Here is a 20697-nt window from a genome sequence, read left to right on the forward strand (position 1 = left end):
AACTCCAAAAGTCGCAATCCTGAACATCTGTAGGATAATCAGAGAGTTCCTCAACCAACAGTAACACCAGACATAACAACCACTGTGTACTTGGTAGCAATACCCACCACGAGGTGGAATCCCCAATTAGGGAGAAATAATATAAGAGCAGCAATAATAATAATAGTAAAATGATCTTTTCCTCTTTAAATTTAATTTTTTATCCAAACTGGATTTTAAAAACTGGTGCCTTTTTCTCTAACTGATCTGCTTTCCAAATTCAGGTTGCCAGTTGTTAGATATGTAGGAATTATAATCACACACACACACACACACACACACACACACACTGTGGGTATATTGAAATTACAACAAAAAGTAAGTACCATATGATTCCAGTACAGATAATATGCTTGAAATTGATATTTAACCATCTTCCAGAGTTGTGGTGACTGTGCTCTGAGCAGTGAATTTTCCACTGGTGGTTGTGGTGGGGTGAGGTTTCACTGGAGTAAGTTTTTTCATGAAATTTTGAAAACTTAAGAGCATAAATGCTTTTAAATAATTTGTTTTTATATTAAATTGATTGCACAATGAAATAATTAAATTGCTAATAGGTAAAATTTTATTAATCAAATCAAAATTTTAAAAAAATCATAAATTCAAAAAAAAATTAGAATTTTTTAAAAATTTATATAAACTTTATCATTACTTGGTGTAATTCTGTTTTCTACATCTGTTTATCCGTCCCTAATCTCATTGCTCTTCTCTGCACCCTTACAAACATCCCATTGTTCCTAAAATATACCCTGACCATTGCTTTTCAAAGGGATAATCACCTCCTTATCCTTGCTGGCAAAATTCTCATATATCATTAACAAAACCCCTCCTGAAACTTGTCTGCACTGCTCAGAAAACTTCATATCTCACTGCACAATTACATCTAGGTATTTTTCATTCTCCACTACCCTGAGTGTAGTACCACACAGTTGCCTTTAATCTGGGATTACTGCTATCCGTATGCATTTGTCAATGTTAAATTAATTGCCATTTTCTCAGGCCATCTGCCTAACTTTACTAGAGATCCTGTTGCAGTAGCATACTGCTATTACTGTCATTAACCACCGTGCCAACCTTTGTATCATCTGCAAACTTAGACATTAAACCTGTTTTTTTTTTTTTTAATTTTATAGAAACATTCCTAGAAATTAACATTCCTTGAGTATAGTAAAAGCCCCCAAACTGCATCATTAATTATGTTTTCCTTAGGAGAAATACAGGTTAAATTTCATCAACATCTGGATCTGAATTCCAGAGAGAATTAGTTTTTATTAAACAAAATCAGACGTGATCTCCAATTTTAAAATTTATTTTAATGCTACCTACCATCTATTATAAACTGTGTAATTACAGCAACAGAGATAAGACATGGCAACACTTGCTGGAAGAATTCAAGAACAGTTTGTAAATCAATGGATACATTATTTGAAATGTCATTTGATCTTGAAGAAATGTATATGTGTGTACATGCTCCAGAAAAAGTCAATGCTTAGCATAGGTCTGTTGTGTGTACAGAATTTACTGTAATAATAATAACTGTTGTTATTATTATTATAGTAAATTCTTGCTTATCTAGGGCTAAAGGAATTATAAATAATCAGAATTATTTTAATTTTTTGATGAAACATGCATAACAGCATGTTTAATCAAACGGTTTTAACTTATATCCATCTATAATATGAGTAAGGTATAGATTAAATATGGCCAATAATTTTGAGAAATTTGTGCATTGTTTCAAACATAGAAAAAAAATATAGACTGCTGTGTTTTTGCCTTTATTCATTCACAATGTCATTATGATTCCCTATTCATATTGATTTTAAAAATATTCAATCTGAAAAGTGAATTTTTATTGCATATATGAATTTTATTTAATAAAAGTCGCATATTAGCTTTGAAGGCATGTTGCCCTCGGTGTTTCAAAGGCTATCTTGTGTTGTTGGCTCTCAGGGTTACTAACTTGGCCACTACTGGTATTGGTGAATAACTGTTGTCTTGAATTTTCAATATAAAATTATAAATTAATTACATTAGACAAATTAGATTGACTTTCTGATGTTTTCAATTTTTTCTTTTTATACTCTGGGATAGTCATCTGAATTCGGTTGAAAATGTTTGTAGGAATATTATTGTATTGTAGTATATTGTAAATTTCAGCATGTGTAACTGTACTTGCATGCTGGCTTGGTTGTGGTCAACTTGGAAGAAACTCTAATACCAGGAAAGATTATAGAGAAATTGCAGTGACATGTGATAGTGTAAAGTGTCAAAAACCTTCAACTTGTCAGACTTGGAAATACAAAACTGGAGGAGTGTAAGAAGATGAAAGCTTAGTTCAGCTTATAGACAATGTACTGTTTAAAAGAGTTCAATAATTTGCCAAGAAAAAAAAAAATTGTAAAATTATGCACAATCTACACGTGGATATTCAGCAGTTTACTGTATTATTATTATTATTATTATTACATCTTCATCCAGATGTTCATTCAAATTCTTTAATTCCACAAGATTAGGTATAGTTTGTTCCAGTAGCTAATTGTTCTTTGTCTGAAAGAAAATCTTACCTTGTCTCCATCTATCCTTTCATGTCTTAAAATACAATGTCCTCTATGCCATCTGAGAAAGAAAAGGTATCCTCATTTAGTTTACTCAGCCCTTTTAAAGCCTCAAATACCTCATGTATAGAATGTATGGACGTTCCGTTTCCACATGTTGCAGTTTACAAAACAACCTCTTTGTGCCAGTGACTAACTGTAACTCCTCGTACTTTTGAACAGGTCCACCTTTCAGAAATATGTACATAAATCTGTGCTTTTCATATGTGGGCTGTGTGGTTGGATGTATTAGTATTTGCATAAATAAAAAGGAAAAGATATTTACAATTTTTATAATAATTTTGTTCTAGTATTTGGACAGTCAAGTCAAAATAAGGACAAATAAAACAGCAGAATCTCAAATCCAGCACCCTTTGGGGGATCACTGTTGGATCTTGGAATTTGAGATTTTGATAATCATTATAAAAATAATAATTAAAAAAATTTTTTTTTTAAAAGCAACAAAAAATATTGCATTTCAATATTGCAACTTATTGTAGATAATACTCTATCACTGCAGTAAAAATTAAATTATTCCCCCTCCAAAATATGCTGTACCGTGTATATGTTTTGGAAGGGGGAAAATGAAGTTTCACACAGCTGCTTCACTGAAGTCCCAATGTTGAATAACTTTTATAATATGGCCTTTTCACAATAGATAGGACTTGAGTGTCTTCAAACAGGCCTATGGGGCTGGGAAATTCCATACTGCAATAATTAAAGACAAACACCAGCCAAGGAATAAAAAAAATTTATTTTTTAATTTAAAAATTTATTATTTAATTTTTTTTTATTCCTTGGCTGGTGTTTGTCTTTAATTATTGCAGTATAGGACTTGAGTGTGCATTTGAAAGGTCAAAATGACCCTATGGACTATTTAATTTTCCTTTAAGTTGACTGTGGGAAAATATAGGTGGATGAAAGTTGCAGTGTTGATATATACAACAATCTAAGAACATTCACAAAACAATAAACATTCACATTTGTGAATAAGAACATTATTCATAAGAAGAGGAAGAATAATAAGAATAAGAAGAATGTTGGTTGCATATCGTAAGTTGCTTGTTTCTGATTTCAAGAGGATTGTTACTATTGAATATCACATTGCTAGTTTGTCCATTCATACACTTGAGTGCCTGCCCCATCCAAAGTCAGCCATCAGTGATATTATTACGAAATGGAAGCATGATGGTACCACCACCCAAAAGTGCAAGGAAGACCTGTGGAATCTCACTCCATGTGATCAGGAAGTACTTATAAGAGTAATATGACAGTCTCATTGGACATTCTTGCAAAATATCAACCAAGTTTAAGGCATCAGCAGGGACTGAGCTCTCTACAAACACACTGCGTACGGCAATCCAAAGCCTTAGTTTCATGAGATAACTGACCATTTGTAATAACTGCACATCAGTTATTTTCACAAAAGTTTGTTTTTCTTTGTTAGAACAATTTGTTGGCATTCCCATACACCATAAAAACCAAACCAAACATTCCCAAATTTCATTAAAATTAGACCAGTAGAAATTTGGCAACTATAATTATTATTTTATTTATTAATCTCAATAATGTCTATTTCCACGTACAGTCTGCCCTATTCCATACTTTTTCTGACAGAATTTGTGTTATCCGTTGATTCAACCATTGCTCATTTCAGTTGTCCAAATTATTCGCTGTATGAATGATTCCTTTTGCTTCAAAGGTGGTACTTCTGTATGTGTCAGTTCTTATATTCCCTATCAGAGACGTAGTAATTTGGAATCTCCTCTTTTCAAATTTCTCTGGCTTAAAATCTCTCTACCCCATTCTGTCAAATTCATCTGTTGCCTCTGTCATTCTCCCAATGCTACCAATCACTTGGAACTCTTTCACTTCCTCTCTTTGAAACTTGACTTTCTCCAGTCCAACTTTCCTAACAGTGGGGTAATTTTCCTTGATGATTTTAATGTTCACAACTCCAGCTGACTTCTGTTTTCTAGTCACATGGACCAGGTTGGTCGAGATACTGAGGCTTTTGCAATTGCTAACGACCTCACACAGATTGTTCATTTACCTACCACAACACCAGGCAATCCTAACCACGCTTGATCTTTTTCTGACAACCAAGATCACAACCTGGTGATAGCCCTTTCCCTCGTTGCCATTCTCAACCTCGTGTTTGGCATTACAAGAATGCAAAATGCGATAATCTGTAAGATTTCTTTTCTTCTTTCCCTTGGTCGGATTACACTCTCAAATCTTCTGATGTCAATGTTTGCTCAGAACATGTTGGTGAGATTATTCTTGTATGTATGAAATCCTTAATTCACACTCCACCTTAAAATCTCGTCCTTTATCTAAACCTTGGTTTTCCAATAAATGTGCCAAGGTTGTTCAAGAGAAGAATGTTGGTTGCATATCGTAAGTTGCTTGTTTCTGAATCTCTAGGTTTATTTTCTGCCTGCACCAAAGCCCGCAACAATTGTAAAGCAGTTATTAATCAGTTCAAACTAGATTTCGAATAGGCTAAGAGTAAAAAACTTGCTTCTTGTCCAAATGGTAGCCATGCATTCTGGTCTCTTGCCAAAGCTATTGGCTGCAACTTTTGCCCATCTCTGTTCTCACCTCTAAAAATGAAATAGTTCTATTGCCACTTCAGCCAAAGATAAAGTTGACCTGCTAGCATCCTCTTTCTTTTCCAGCTGTTATATTGATTACCTTGGTAAACCACCTTCCAACCATGCCTGGTACACTCCATTCAATGCCTCCTTTGGTCTTCCGTCCAAAGGATGTCAGAAAGATTTTGAACAAATTTGATGCTAAGAAAGCTCCAAGTCCTGATGGTATTTCTCTGCTTGATCCTTAAAATCTGTGCTCCTGAACTTACTCCTGTTCTGTATCCCTATTCTTCACTTTTTATTCCAATGGGTTTTTCATTCTTCTTGGAAATTTGCTCATATCCAGACAGTTTCTGAAAATGGTGATAAATCCCTTCTATCCAATTATCGTGCCATTGCACTTACTTCTGCCATTATCTAAAGTAATGGAGAAATCAGTTAACCACCAACTCTTAATTTATCTAGAAACCTATCTGATCAACGATTGCCAGTATGGATTCTGTTAGTGTTGGTCCTCTGGTGTTGTTCTGGCTTATGTTACCCATCTGTGGACAAATTAAATGGAAAAGTTTGGTGAAACTCAAGTGGTTGCTCTTGACATTTCAAAGGCTTTTAAATAAGGCTTTTTTTTTTTTTTTTTTAAGGACTCTAAATAAGCATCCATCACACACAGTGAGCATTCAGAGAGAAAACTGGATACCCAACTGGTGATGCATTTAAAAAAAAAAAATCTCAGTGAATGGATTTTCACAAAATTTTATATTTTTCTTTGTTAGAACAATTCATTGGCCATTTCAAATCTCATTAATATCTGACCAATAGAAATATAAATATTACTATTTCCTAATGTGCTTAAAATGCAACACACTGTGACCACATGGTGCCCAACTTCCCACTTAAAAATGATGTTTTTTTTAATGCACAAGTTTCTGGTACATTTTGGTGTCTTTAAAGATATGAAGTAGTGCATGTTTTGCAGCATCAATTCTGTCAGTTTGTGTGAGAACCTACCAGAAATATTATGAAGAGAAAGAATTGATGTACAGTGGCCCTTTGTTTGGGAACTAATGAGTGTCCAAGAAAGCTTGAAATATAATAAATTATTCCAAGTTATGTGTCACATTTTAATAATTCCTCATAGTGGTGCTGAGTGAAAGAGAATATTCAGCAGTCAAACTCATTTGATGTTTAACAGCCAATCCAAATAAATCCTAAGACACAGGCAGAAAAACTGTAGGTTAGCTAATGCTTGAAAGCATATTGCACTGCTTCTAACTCTAGTGTCCTTTCTACCACTGAGTCATACTACCAAAGATCTTGAGAATCTGTTTATACAGACACCATCCCTGCTCTGTTTATTGGTGGACTTTAACTTCACCACCTTTTGTAAGGACCACCTCAACTGGATTCACTAGGTCAATTAATAGAATGTGTTCTAGATATTCCAATTCTTACTGTTTTGAACACTGGCTTTTACACATATGTGTATCTTCCCACCTTTGCTCTTTCCATTTATTCACAAATTCTGTAACCCAGCATTGAATGGGTATTATAACAGTCCACTTAATAGAATTATATTCTAATAATATGTAAGATACAAACAACCAGCTCTGTGCAAACTAACAGAAAATGAAAATTTTCTAAGGTTAGCAACATATGTCATCCGCTGAGCACATTAGATGTCACTTTTTAGCTGCAGCTAACAAGTGCACTGCTATTCTGCAGATAACTCATAAACATAGGCATATTAACTTCTACTGGAATGAGTCATGGAACCAGTTTTGTATGTTACATACAATCATCAATCTAATTAATAACAAGAAACTTAGAGCAAAGGCATGTTGCATTAAAACAAGCTAAACATGATTCCTGGAGTTGGTTTGCCTCAAGTTACTAAAGACTCCAACTGATAGAACCTGATGAATAATATTAGATGGTTAATAGCAAATTCCCTCCTACTTCTGACTCTAAACTAATGCATAGGAATTACCTTTCCCGCAAGGCAAAGTTGTATTATGCCCATAGTACAGCTTTCTTCCAGGTATCAGTAGCATAAGCTCAACTCTACAAAATGATAAATCCACAGCTAAAATGCTCAAAAGCTTTCATACAGCCCATTCTGATTGGAATAACTAGCGATATGATGTGTGAAACCCATCAATTTATCTAAACAATAATTCTGCTGGCTATGATAGAATATTTTACCCGGTATTGCATTACTTAGAGTATAAGGCATTGAAACTTATACTATACAGGCAACTCTCGGTTTACAAACGAGTTCCATTCCAAGATGTTGTTCGTTATATGTTTTGTTCAGTATGTGTATCTTGCATACACATACAATTTATATGATACGTATCCTGAGCTTTTACAATATGTATCATATAAATTAGTAGCCATTTTAAAACATTAAAACCATGTACTAAACATCGAATTGTCTATACAATACATTTTATTTTAATGTATATTTGTGTTATGGTTTATCGTATACGATACATGAAGTAAAATAAAATAAAAAAGAATAAAAAAAAACAAGATATCATACTTCTTAATTTTAATTATAAACATAGAGTTACAAAATAGAAATGTCACCTCCGTAGCCAGGTGGGCAGGAGCAGCAGTGCGTAGCACACCCTTCTTGATTAGACTGGGGTTCGAGCCCGTGCCCACCAAATACGGAGGGTGCGGAAAGGTCACGGAATGACCACCGCATATCTCCCCAGCAATATGGCCTTAGTTGCTAATGCTCCTAAAAACCAAATAACAACAACAACAAAATAGAAATAAAGAAAATGAGTACTAACATATATATACTGTACATACATATGTATTCAACTTTTATTTGTCAATATCTTCATCAGAGTTCAATATTTTCCACATAAGTGACACTAGGTGCAGATGAGGTAGATGGAAGGGCATCTGATAATGAAGAAACAGCTGGGTTTTCCACTTTTTTAAAATGTTTTTATAGAAGATTGCACAGTTAGATTCGTCCCCCCCCCTCAAAAATCTCACTGTAGCATGCTAGACAGTCATAAATGCCTCTTTTCACTTTTGCAGTTCTTTCCATATTTGCATCTTCTTCAATGATTGCCAACCCTTCAGAAATTGATTTAAAAGCTGCAGCCATTTTCTGCCTTGTAAATGTTCTGGGAGGCTGTGTAATATCAGGTTCTTCTGTTACTTCAGAATTTAGATGTGTCTCTATTTCAGTTATTTCATCGGTTGTTAATTCCTCAAAATGCAAGTCCAAAAGTTCTCTCACATCAGTCACATCAAGGTCGAAGTCCATTTTATTGCCCAGTTCAACAATTTCCTGATAATTATTGTGATAAATACATTTTTTTTAAAGTTTATTTATTTAAATCTTACAGTTATGTTCACTATACTTTTGGCATTTCGTTTTATAAGGAACTATCTATAGGCAACTTTAAGAAATTTTGTATGATTGTTGCTTTCGTTACAGCAATTGTTCGTAAATCGAATGTTCTTAACCGAGAGTTGCCTGTATCTTTAATTTGAATATTCCTGGGAAACTTTTATCCTAGTTTCTGGCATCATTCCAAAACTTGGGAAAGATCAATCAGATCTGCACAAATCTTGCTCACCAGCCTTTTTTGGTAAAATTCTTTCTACAGTTTGTGTAGAAATGATTTTTGGGAGTTAGTTCCTTCCCACAAACATCCAAAGTTATCCTTTCCCAAATATGCATGTATTGGACATCCACATTACTCATTTGTTTCTTCTAACAAGATGATCCTCTTCAGTCTCATTCTTTATACCATGATCATAGTAAAACTCACAGATTGCTCTCATTATCAACAAGGTTGACACTGTGCTTTCTCTTTCCTATCATGACTACAGGAAATTCTGGTGTTAAAGAATATCACAGGAGATGACTCCAGTATGTGTGAACTATTCACATGTCTAAAATGAGTTCATTTGTTCGAATTTATTTAATTAGGTCATTATGCAATGTAATTGACCTTTATAACTAACTACTGCACTATATGAAGATCTCAAATAATTTCTTCATTCAAGTAATGATTTTCCACAAATTAAGAAACAGGGAAATGTGCTCTTTATTTTGTAAATTTTATTTATTTTTTTTCCAAATAACTTTTTATCCTCTGGCTATTTTTGAAGCAGTGGAGGGAATTTTGCCTTCACATTACATACTTTGCTGTTGGTATATATATCTTCAGCAATAAATTCATCATATTTATATAGTATAAGCTGATATGCACAATATCTCCAAAGCAGCTGTTATGCTAATCTGCATGTTTTTTGCTTTCTGTTTTTGGATTACTAATCTGCAATCCAAAAACAATTTTAATTTTAACCTAAAATCATAATGACTATTAAAAACTACCTGGAATAATAATTGTGATGTTTAACAGTTATTTCTGCCAATAGAAAAAACGTTTTCCCCACTTCTTTAGACTTGAAAATGATCTCCTTAGAGAGTTTGAAGCATTATCTGTAATTGTCATAAATTGTTGAGTTATTAGATCATAAATGTCAAAAAAATCATTTCTTTTTGCTTTAGTAAACTTCAGTAGACTATGTGGAGTCAGTGATTTTAATTTTATAACCGAAAAAAAATCAATTATTTTGTTTTGTGATATTTCTTTGTTTTAGTTATGCTTGGACCTCATCAGGAAACAAGTATGGAGGCATTGGTTGAGTTTTAAGCTTTGCAGCATGCCAGGGTGGATAGATTTTTCACTTTTGAAACACTAGTTATTATATGTGATAACTCATAAATTGATAAAAAATAACATTGACAAAAGCCACTTGCTGGTTGATGTTTTAAGTCATATTGAAGTTGGACAAGGTCCTTAACCTTTTAACCAGCCCATTGTGTTACATGATGTAAGGTATGGTACTGGAGATGATAAACTGAACCAGTGTTCTGAATATTATTGTGCTCCTGTTAGATTTTAGGTACAAATTACCTTGGGAACCAAGTTCTCAAGTTTAAAGAGAATGGGACTTGCGATTTGAGGGTAGTGGGGGGAGTATATTTATTTCCTTTGATATTCATGGTTTCTGGTTGATTGCAGGCGCCTCCGTAGCCAGGTGGGCAGGAGCAGCAGTGCGTATCACACGCTTCTTGATTAGACCGGGGTTCGAGCCCGTGAGCCACCAAATACGGAGGATGCGGAAAGGTCAGTGAATGACCACCGCATATACCCGGAGCAATATGGCCTTAGTTGCTAATGCTCCTAAAAACCAAATAACAACAACAATCTGGTTGATTGCAGTTTCAACAAAAAAAATATGGTATATTAGTTTACTTTCCTGGTTTTCTATTACAAAAAGTTAATAGTAGCCTGGTGGGAACTTAGTTATGTGAACAAGAAATGGAACTGTGAAATTTATACTCACTGCTGATTATTTATTTGGTGCAATAATTTTTTGGGACATAACTATCTTATAATGATTTCATATGGCAAATATCAAAAATATTTATAAAAATTAATGTTCTAAGGTGGCGAATTGCTGAGGATATTCCACCAGTTCCTGAAGATGATTGTACCAAATTTGAAGAGGAAGAGGTAATACTTGTTTAATTTTATTGATATAATTATTTTGTATAGGATTATTAATGGTAATTAATTACTGATCATCAAAAGACATCCTTGACCTCTCCATTTTATCAAATGGATGGTTTACATGATTACCCTTTGTCCTGCATTCATTATCAGCTGCTTTCAAATGCTTTGGCTCTCAGTACAGTATAGTTTTCAATTGTAAAATACTGCACTACCACATGCTTCTGTCATCCCTTTGTACCACTTTTGCATTATTTTCAGGTTCAGTTCGAATTGAAGAATTCTATTTACTGGCAGTTTTAAACCTGCATTTCCAGACACTTGAACATAGATAAAATGTGACATTAAAACATACTGTTTGTCACAGAATTACATGTATGTTGAAATAATTGGCATTACTCTGCATGAAAAAAAAAAAAAAAAAAAATCTGTTTTTATATGGTAAATTGCTATTTGCATGAGTAGCAAGCCACCCTTCAGCTCATTCATTAGAAGCATACCCAGCTTTACAGTAAAATTTATACTAATATATATATTTTTTTTTTTTTATGAAAACCCCAAACATGATAGTAACATGATATTAGAACCTATAGTGTACTTAGTGCCGTGTTGGGTTGGAGGTTGAGAAGGCGAAAGAAGATATTTGTTGACATTAGAACTTCTGTAGACTGCAATTTTCAGGAAATACGTATGAAGGAAGATTGTTCCAGAAAACGGCAGTTGAATGAATAAACGAGGAAGATGAAAGGTCTGGTTCTGTGAGTTTGAAGTTGAACAGTAAATAGATGCTGACTGGTGGAGGCATGTATTCGGACTGTTTTGAAAGAGAGTGGGAATTATAGAAGCCAGTTCAAAAGAACAGTGCCCATGGAGGTATCTGTAGAAAAGGCATGCAGCAGAAACAGTACATCTATGAGACAGTGAGTGGGGAGAGACTGTTACAGAGTAGTCATTAATTAACCTAACTGCCCTTTTCTGAATGGAATCTAGAAGCCTGAGAGAGGATTTGGGGGCACTGCCCCAGAGGTGGGAACAATATTCCATGGTAGGGCAGAATTGTGATTTGTACAGAGTGAACAGCTGTTTGGAAGAAAAGTTTTTTTAGATGCAGAGGAAGCAATATTTGTAATGTATTTGTGCCAAGAGAGATTATAAGTCAGGGTAATCCCCAAAAGAGATATATCATTTTGCCTAGAAATTCGAATATCACCAAAGATAAGCATAGGAGCCAAAGAATCCTTTTTGTGAGATATATAACATAAGACTGAGTTTTAGAAGGATTGAAATCACCTAAGTTGTCTTTGCCCCATAGGAGAATTACTTGGAATTTGGCATTTAAGGAATTGGAAATGGATATTCGAGAAGTTGAAGCTGATTTAGCAGGGCAAGGTTTTTTGAAATGGAAAGTGGAAAGCAATGTGCTATCATTAGCAAAACTATGGATAGGTTTCCAGTCAGTGGAAGAAGGTCATTAATATACAAGAGGAAAAGAGTGGGGGAAAGAACTGGACCTTGGGGAACACTAGCATTAGTGTAGAAGTTAGAAGACAGAGAGCCATCTATCATCACCCTCAGTGAGCGATCAGAGAGAAAAACTGGATAACCAATAACAAAAAACAGTTGGCGAACCATAAGATGGAAGCTTGTTTAGAAGACCTTTATGCCAAACACGTTTGAAAGCCTTTGAGATGTCAAGAGCAACTGCTTGTGTTTCACCGAACTTTTCCATTGAATTTGTATATAAATGGATAACATAAGCCAGAATATCACCAGTGGATCGACACTGACGGAATCCATACTGGCGATCATTGATCAGACGGGAGTTTCTAGGTAGTTTAAGAGTTGACGGTTAATTGATTTCTTCATTACTTTAGAAAGAGTAGAAGTAATTGCAATGGGAGGGAACTGGCTGGATATGAGCAAATTTCTTAGCAGAAAGAACAACACCTTTGGAATAAGAAAGTGAAAAAGGCATCAAAGAACGAGAGTAAGTTCAGGAGCACAGGTTTTGAGAACAAGAGGAAAAATACCATCAGGATCTGGAGCTTTCTTAGCATCAAGATTCGTCAAAATCCTTCTGGCATCCTTTTGACGGAAGACCACAGGAGGCATTGAATGGAGCATGTTGGGAATGGAGGAAGGTGTTTTACCAAAATCATTAATACACAAGTTGGAAGAAAAGTGGGATGTTGGCAGGTCAGCTTTATCCTTGGCTGAAGTGACAACAGAACCATCTGGTTTTGACAGGGGTGGGAGCAGAGATGGGCAAAGTTTGTGGCCAATAGCTTTGGCAAGAGACTAGAATGCTCGGCTACCATTAGGGCAAGAAGCAAGTTTTTTACTCTTAGCCTGTTCAAAATCTAGTTTGGACTGATTAATAACTGCTTTACAATTGTTGCGAGATTTGGTGTAGGCAGAAAATGAAACTGAAGAATTGGAAACAAGCCAATTACAATATGCAACGTTCTTCTCTTGAACAGCCTTAGCACATTTATTGGAAAACCAAGGTTTAGATAAAGGACGAGATTTTAAAGTGGATTGTTGGATGAAGGATTCTATTCCTACGAGAATAAGTTCACTGACACAATCTGAGCAAACATTGATATCAGGAGTTTTGAAACAGTAATCTGACCAAAGAAAAGAGATCTCGCTGGTCATCCCATTTTGCATTGTTGTAATTCCAAACAATACGAGGTTGTGAATAGCCATGAGATAAAGGCTCCATTGGAGAAGAGACAATCACCAAGTTATGATCTGAGGTGCCTAAAGGACCACTCTCTTCGATCGTATACTTAGAAGGGTTGTTTGTGAGAAAACGTTCAGGGTGTTGGCTGTATGATTAGGATTTTCCGGTACCCTTGTAGGTAAATGAACAATCTGTGCAAGGTCATTAGTAATTGCAAAAGCCTCAGCACCTTGACCAGCTGGGTCGGTGTGACGAGAAAACGGAAGCCAGGTGCAGTTGTGAACATTAAAATCACAAAGGAAAATTACATCACTGTTAGGAAAGTTGTAGTGGAAAAATTCAAGTTGCAAAGAGAGGAAGTCAAAGAGCTCCAAGTGATTAGTGGAGTTGGAAGAATGGTAGAGACGACAGAATGAGGTAGGGAGATTTTAAGCCGGAGAAGATCGAAATGAGGAGATTCCAAATTACCAATTCTCTGACAGGGAATAGATATTGGAAGGGACATATACACAAGTACCCCCTTTGAGGTGAAAGGAATCATACAGCAAATATGCAACTGAGATGAGCAGTAGTTGAATCAGCCAATAACTGAGATTCTGTGAGAAAAATACATGGGGTTTGGCCTACTGCAAGTGGAAATGGACATCATTGAGATTAGAATAGAGAACACGTATATTTGTGAAATGAACAATTAGTGTTTGGGAGGTTTAGATCTTTTCGCAGATAAGCTTACTTTATTAGTTTGACAATTCATGGTGTATTTAATAGTAAGAAAAAGTGGGGGACATTCTGTGTGACGTAATGAAATTTTTGGATATGGCGTGTACATGGTAAGAATATACCCAGATCCTTGACATAACATGGCCTCGGCAATATCTCCTGCATACACAGTACTCAAATTCCCTCCAGTTACTGTCTGGCAGAGTAGAGGTAGCAAGATTATACACTAGCTGATCTGGAAGCCTCCTATAGAGTTACCAATAATTTCGGTTCGGTGTACTAACTAGCAGCCGGCCTGCTAACACTGTTTTAGAGCTGTACCCTCGAAGTGTAAGGAAGATTGGATCTCGCCGCGATGTTCATAATAACCTCAAAAGTCATCAGTCATACTGCATAGTGGGGAAGGGTTGACTGGAGCTAAGCTCTGGAGACTAAACATGGGTTGCGCCACTTCAAGCCTCCATTAAGCAAAGTGGTGGTATTGCGTCGGTTGATGAAAGTCATCTGCCACCTAGTATTGCCTGGTAACATTGGGGTGGCATTCCTCCCTGTAGTGTGGGCGCCATACCTCCACCCCTGCTTACGTTGGTTCATACCTGGGTGGTTACCCACAGTGTGCTTGTGCATAGAGGTTATACTCAGGATTTCTAATAGTCCCACCATCGTGAAGGTGCAAGCAGAGGATTTGGCTGTCACAGACCATCCGGACTTTGTCGAAATTGGGTACACTTGATTTGAATATCACCCGAATATCAGTTCCATCAGCATTTTAGACACCCGGGTAGCAAGTACAGCTTGTCTGGCCTATCTGCAAGAATGTGACAACCTCAAGGACCTCAATATATAATAAAATAACACTATTATACTATGTGAAAATTCTTAACAAATAGGTTTTATTAAATTCATATATAATACAAACTCACTACTGCAGTAATCTGTTAGCAGGTGACATTTCAGGATTCTTGCCAAACCCCAACTTCAGACCATAAATATTATGGGGGATATAAGAACATCTTTACAACAAAAAAATTACTACGAAATTAATTAAGAAGTTACAACTAGTGTTAAATTAAGGAGTGTATACCCTGGCATTAATAATGTTAGGAATACAGACGTTTTAGAACTCTATAGTCAAGTTAAATCACAAGTTAAATATTAAATAGAAACATAACAGTTATAACCGTATACACTTTGGAATAATTAGACATCTTACGTCCTGCACTGTAATGTAAACAACAAAAACTTGCCTTGTGCAAGGATACATAAAGAGAACCAGGTAGGATACAATTTGAGGTTATGAAGCCCAGATGGACAAACTTGAATAAGGTGAGCTGGTTCCAGACTAAAGACATGATCTGGGGATTCTGTTGGAGTTCCAGATATCTGGGTGGCATACCATCTCAAAGGACCCGACACTGCTCTGCTGTTCACTGTGTTGTGTGCTAATGGGGGTGAGATGGAAACGGAATGTAACTGTTTCTTCGTTTTCTTTTCTATTGTTGTTTTGAAAATGTTGAAATATAGGCTGTCAAAATTTGATCCTTTTTTTTTTTTTTTTTTTAGGGTCTATAGTCTAACGAATACTCTTATAATGTCACTCAGTTGTCTGTCTATCTGTCTGTCACAGCAGTGTATCTCTGGAACCACTAAACTTACTGACTTGAAATTTTGCGTGGGTTTGTACATCATGTGGGCCAACATATTGATCATTGTTGATAAAAAAAAAAAAAAAAAAAAAAAAAAAAAAATTGTCTGAGAAATGGGTGGTGAGACCAAATGTTGTTGACAACCTATAGCTTATTATACACTGTTGAAAAGAGCTCAGCGAGTAGATTTAAAATATAATTTTAAAATATTTTTTTAATTAACAATGGCGGCACCAGACAGGAAAATGTAATTTTCATGTCCCCCACCCCTCTATTTCCGGCACTAATGGAGCTAAAAATTTAAAAATCACATTAGCTATGCATTATTCGATGCTTATCAAGGGAAAACTATTCCGATTGAAATCTATCATTTACTTTTTGTGTTGAAATTAAAAAAAACTATTTTTTATTGCACTTTGATAGCGTGCTCCTTTGTACTAAGTAATTCCCCTTTTGGTGACAAAAAGGTTGCTAAATAGTTAGTTAATAATTCAATAAAGGTCATTTATAAATTTTGTGACGAGAAGTATTTTTTAACAATTTTCAAAGCTGGAGCTGTCCTGGTGGTGAGTTGCCTGCACAGAGTCTTGCATGGCCCTCGCCTGCCATTGCTTCTTCCCCAAGGCTTTAATTGCTTCTCTAGGAAGAAGTCGGAGTCGCTTCTCTCACTGTTGTCATTCACAACAACTGGAAAGACTCGAATAGACGTTTTCGTTAGTTCCTCAGTTTTAGACCAAGCCAGGGTACTAGAGACTTTTTTTTTTTCAGTTACCATAAAGCTCTCTATTTGAGATACTACACTAACAGCCATTCGTGACTATGGACCCTTAATGCACTGCCCTCAGTACTTGACCGATTTTTTTTTTTTTTTTTGTTATTTTTTTAATGGAATGGTCACTGAAGAGCTTAATAAAAATGGCTTCCTTAAAGGTTCTTCATCTTTGGTAGTTTTGGTTTGTGGTGAGTACAGATGTATCCTTGAATTCCCAGATATTGCCACATTGGAAGGTATGGCAGGCTGTATCTGATATGTTGAAATTACCATACTGCACATCCTTCCTTGTTCTTCAAGTCTTAACTGAAGACACCTGTAGGATTCTCCAATGAATATGGCTACACAAATGCACCTTATGTGGTATATTAGCCCTCGTGGATCATCTTCCGGTAATTTGAGCTTTTGTTTTAGGGAAGATGAGCTGCAGAACGTGGTCACTCCTTGTGTTTTGGCTGCTTTCGCTATCTTTTCACTGATGCCTAGGACATAGGATAAATTTATGTGGGAGAGGTTTCATTTTTCTTCTGAATTTGTCTTTTTTTTTTTTTTTTTTTGTTTTTTTTTCCCCCTGGTAAGGTCTGTTACATTTGTTTATAATGTGGAGCAGGTAACTGTCATTGAGGACTATTTGGGCTGTGGTTAAGACTTCTTTTTGCAGAAGTTGGTGGGCCAAGTCATATTGAATGAGTCCTGTGTCGGTGGGTTTTCTGTGTACCAAAAATTTCTATACTGTTGGGTCTTCTGTGGAGGAGAATATCCAGAAAAGGCAGGGATCTCTTTTTTTTCCCTTTCCATTTTGAATTTTATGCATTGATGGAAGCTGTTTGGATAGTTGTGAAGTGGCAGCCTAGAAGACCTATACAGTTTCCACAATTACCTAAACAGCTTCCACCAATCAAAAAAATTCAAAATGGAAATAGAAGAAAAGAGCTTCCTGTCCTTTCTGGACATTCTCCCCAAGAGTATAGGAACTTCGGTATACAGAAAACCTACTGATACAGGTCTTGTCAACTAGTATGACCCAGCCCACCCCCACTGCACAAAAATAGAAATAATGAAATCATATGTACTTTGAATCCTCAAGATATGTAGCAACCACCAACTTCTGCAGAAAAAACTCTCAGCCATAACCAAAATAGCTCTCATATGTTGCAAATACAGTTCCTATGTGTAAATATTTTACCTAATACTGTAAACAATGATTTAAAATGCTGCATGAGCCGAGCATGCGTGGTACATGGTTTTGTGTGAAATATCCTTGGTTGGAAGGAGTTAACGAAATCAAAGCCAGTAGCGTAATTACCCATTTGAATGGCTACAATCGAATGGTAGCATTTACAATCAAATGACAGCTGCAGGAAGTATGATGCAACAATACAAGTACAGTAAACCCTCGCTATTCGCGGTCGCTGATTTAATATAAAATGAAACCTAAAAAAAATGTGAATTTTAAAGCGTCGTCAACATTTTCCGCCATAAAAATACATCGGTGTGGCTAAAATTATCTTTCCCAGTCAAAACACAGCACTCAGTGGGTGGGGGAAGAGGGGTGACAAAATTGCGAGCGTGAATGTTTCTCGCTAATCCTTGTTCAGTATGTGTTATGCGCTTGTTATGGAAGGTTTCGTCGTTTGCTTTTAATTTATATGCTTATAAATTTATCAATTTATAAACTGATTTATTTACAAAAATGATAAATCTACCGTTTTGCAGTGTAAAACAGACTTTTTCGAGTGTGTTAATGGAAGAAAGTGACTTTGTTGTGGACAAGTTCTTTCTAACCAGTACAAAAATATGGCTACGAATAAAACAAGGGAAATGTGAAAAGATCAAAGAAGGTGATGACATTAGCGAATAAAATTGAGTTATTGGATAAATTTTCTAATGGTGAAAGTGTCTCCTCAGTGGCAAAACATTATAAAATCAATGAGTCAACTCAAAAAAATCGGAAGAAAAAATCCGCCGTAGTGTCCGTGAAAACGCGCTAATTGTTTCAAAAATTTGCCCTGTAACTCGTGATGTTAAAGGGAAAAAAAATGGAATTAGAAAAAAAAAGAACTGAACTCAATAAAATTCCGTTAAGTTCACTCATTATTCATGAAAAGGCAAAACTCCTTTATCAACACTTTAGCGAAACTGGTGATAGCACTGGCGGGATAAGTTTTTTTAGTTAGCAAAGGCGCTGGTTTGAAATTTCTAATAAATATTATATTTAATATTAAATTGTTTCTTATTTTCATTTCAATGCCATATGCTTGCATTTCACTATGTACTGTCTATGTACATAGTCATATTATGAAGGTACATATAATACATACATAGAAAAAATTTTAGACTAGTTTTTCTTATATACAGTATTTCATACTTTGGAACGGAACCCCTTTATTACTATGGGAGCCATAACTCGGTATTCGCGGCATTTCTCAGGAACGTAACCTCCGTGAATAGCGGGGGTTTACTGTATTTGATTACAAATACTTTGTATTGTTGCCTCGTGTGAATTCAGCTGGCTGCTGTACATATAGATGCAGAGTAAGCACAACCAGCTGTTATTGGAAGCATTAAATTAATTATTATTTACTTAAACATTTGTATATGCTAGACTAGTTCACCTGAGGTGAACTAGTCTATCATGTCCTATTGATGGTTTATTGAACATTATCTTGTAGAGATAGGGAGGTCCTAATCCCACTGTATAAGGCAGTTGTAAGACTGCATTTGGAGGGGGGGGGAACCCATCATATCCTATTGATGGTTTATTGAACATTTATCTTGTAGAGATAGGGAGGTCCTAATCCCACTGTATAAGGCAGTTGTAAGACTGCATTTGGAATATTGTCTAAGTGTGGAGACCACCTGGAAAAAAGGTGGCAGGGTAGGGGGGGGATATTGAGCTTATTGAAAGGGTCCAAAGATGGACAATTTGCATGGTGTGAGATTGACAAGTGGGTGGGGGGACCTGATTAGGGTTTATGAGACTAAGAGGAGTTAGTAAAATGAATGAAGGTGGAATTTTCTCTGTTATAAAGAATTCCAGAACTAGGGGCCATAAATTTAAATTGCAGGGGAAGAGGTTTAGACTAGATTGTAGGAAGTTTTCTTTTATCTATAATGATAACATGATCTCATTAGTCCAGATATTTTTGGCTCTTTTATTTATTGGAGGTTTTTTTTTTTTCATATTCATAGTTTTTTTATTATTATTATGTAACACTTGGTTCTTGAGAAATTTCACTTCATGTATTTCATTGTTTTATTGATCCTTTGTATAAACAGCAGTAGCTATCTAAATGGATATTGAGATTATTCTGGTTTTTTTGCCTTTGTAAACATATTTCAATAGAGTACTACTTGACTGTTTTATATGAAAAAGCAATTTATTTTTGTTATTGTTAATTTTTATTTGGTTTTTCCAGTCTTAAAATGTTACATACAGCAACACTGCACTATATTAATCGTTATCTGGTAGTAAACTAATATGGGAGCTGTTCAGCCCTATACTCATATGATGCAGCTTGTGAAATTGTTGGAATGAATGAACAGCAAATGTGTAATTCTACTCTTTACCAGATCTCAATTGCAGTAGTTTCTTAGTATCGTCCATATAAAAGTTGTGTACATGCGCTTGCTTTTGATTTTTGTTTGACTCTTATCATAAATTGAAAGTGCTGTTTGTTTATAAAGATACTTATTATTAATAATGTCTGTAAATAAATTCATAAATTAGTCAGTTAGTAATGTGATATTTTGGCTGAATTTCACAGGCACTGCAAAAAAAATTCCTCTAATGGCTCACATAAATCAATGCATTCTGCGGTGCCTGTGAAATTTAGCCAAAATATCATATTACAGCTACTATTTCTGCATTACATATCTAACTGGCTTCTAGGCAAAAAAAAAACAAAAAATTGTTTCATACCTAAGATTCCAAAGCTCCCTAAGAGGTTGGTGATGAGATGAAGTATCTTTAGGCAAAAGCAATCACATTGAACTTTAGAAGTCATTGTGAAAATGTATTACAATGAAACCTCACTTGATGGACACCTATCTACAAGGGATTCTTGTTTTGGACCCTCAGGTTT

General features: G+C 35.4%; 1 protein-coding gene across 1 annotated transcript in view; it reads left to right on the plus strand.

Annotated features, from left to right (window-relative positions):
- Positions 1–20697, plus strand: part of nsl1 (non-specific lethal 1) — a 241584-nt gene that overhangs the window by 212819 nt on the left and 8068 nt on the right. Inside the window, exon 8 of the mRNA XM_090388918.1 lies at positions 10725–10791. Coding sequence (XP_090245044.1) covers positions 10725–10791 — 67 coding nt within the window. The remainder of the gene's footprint in view (positions 1–10724; positions 10792–20697) is intronic.

This window comes from Mastigoproctus giganteus, chromosome 14, assembly GCF_048544385.1.
Source record: "Mastigoproctus giganteus isolate SK-2022 chromosome 14, ASM4854438v1, whole genome shotgun sequence".
NCBI lineage: Eukaryota > Metazoa > Arthropoda > Arachnida > Uropygi > Thelyphonidae > Mastigoproctus > Mastigoproctus giganteus.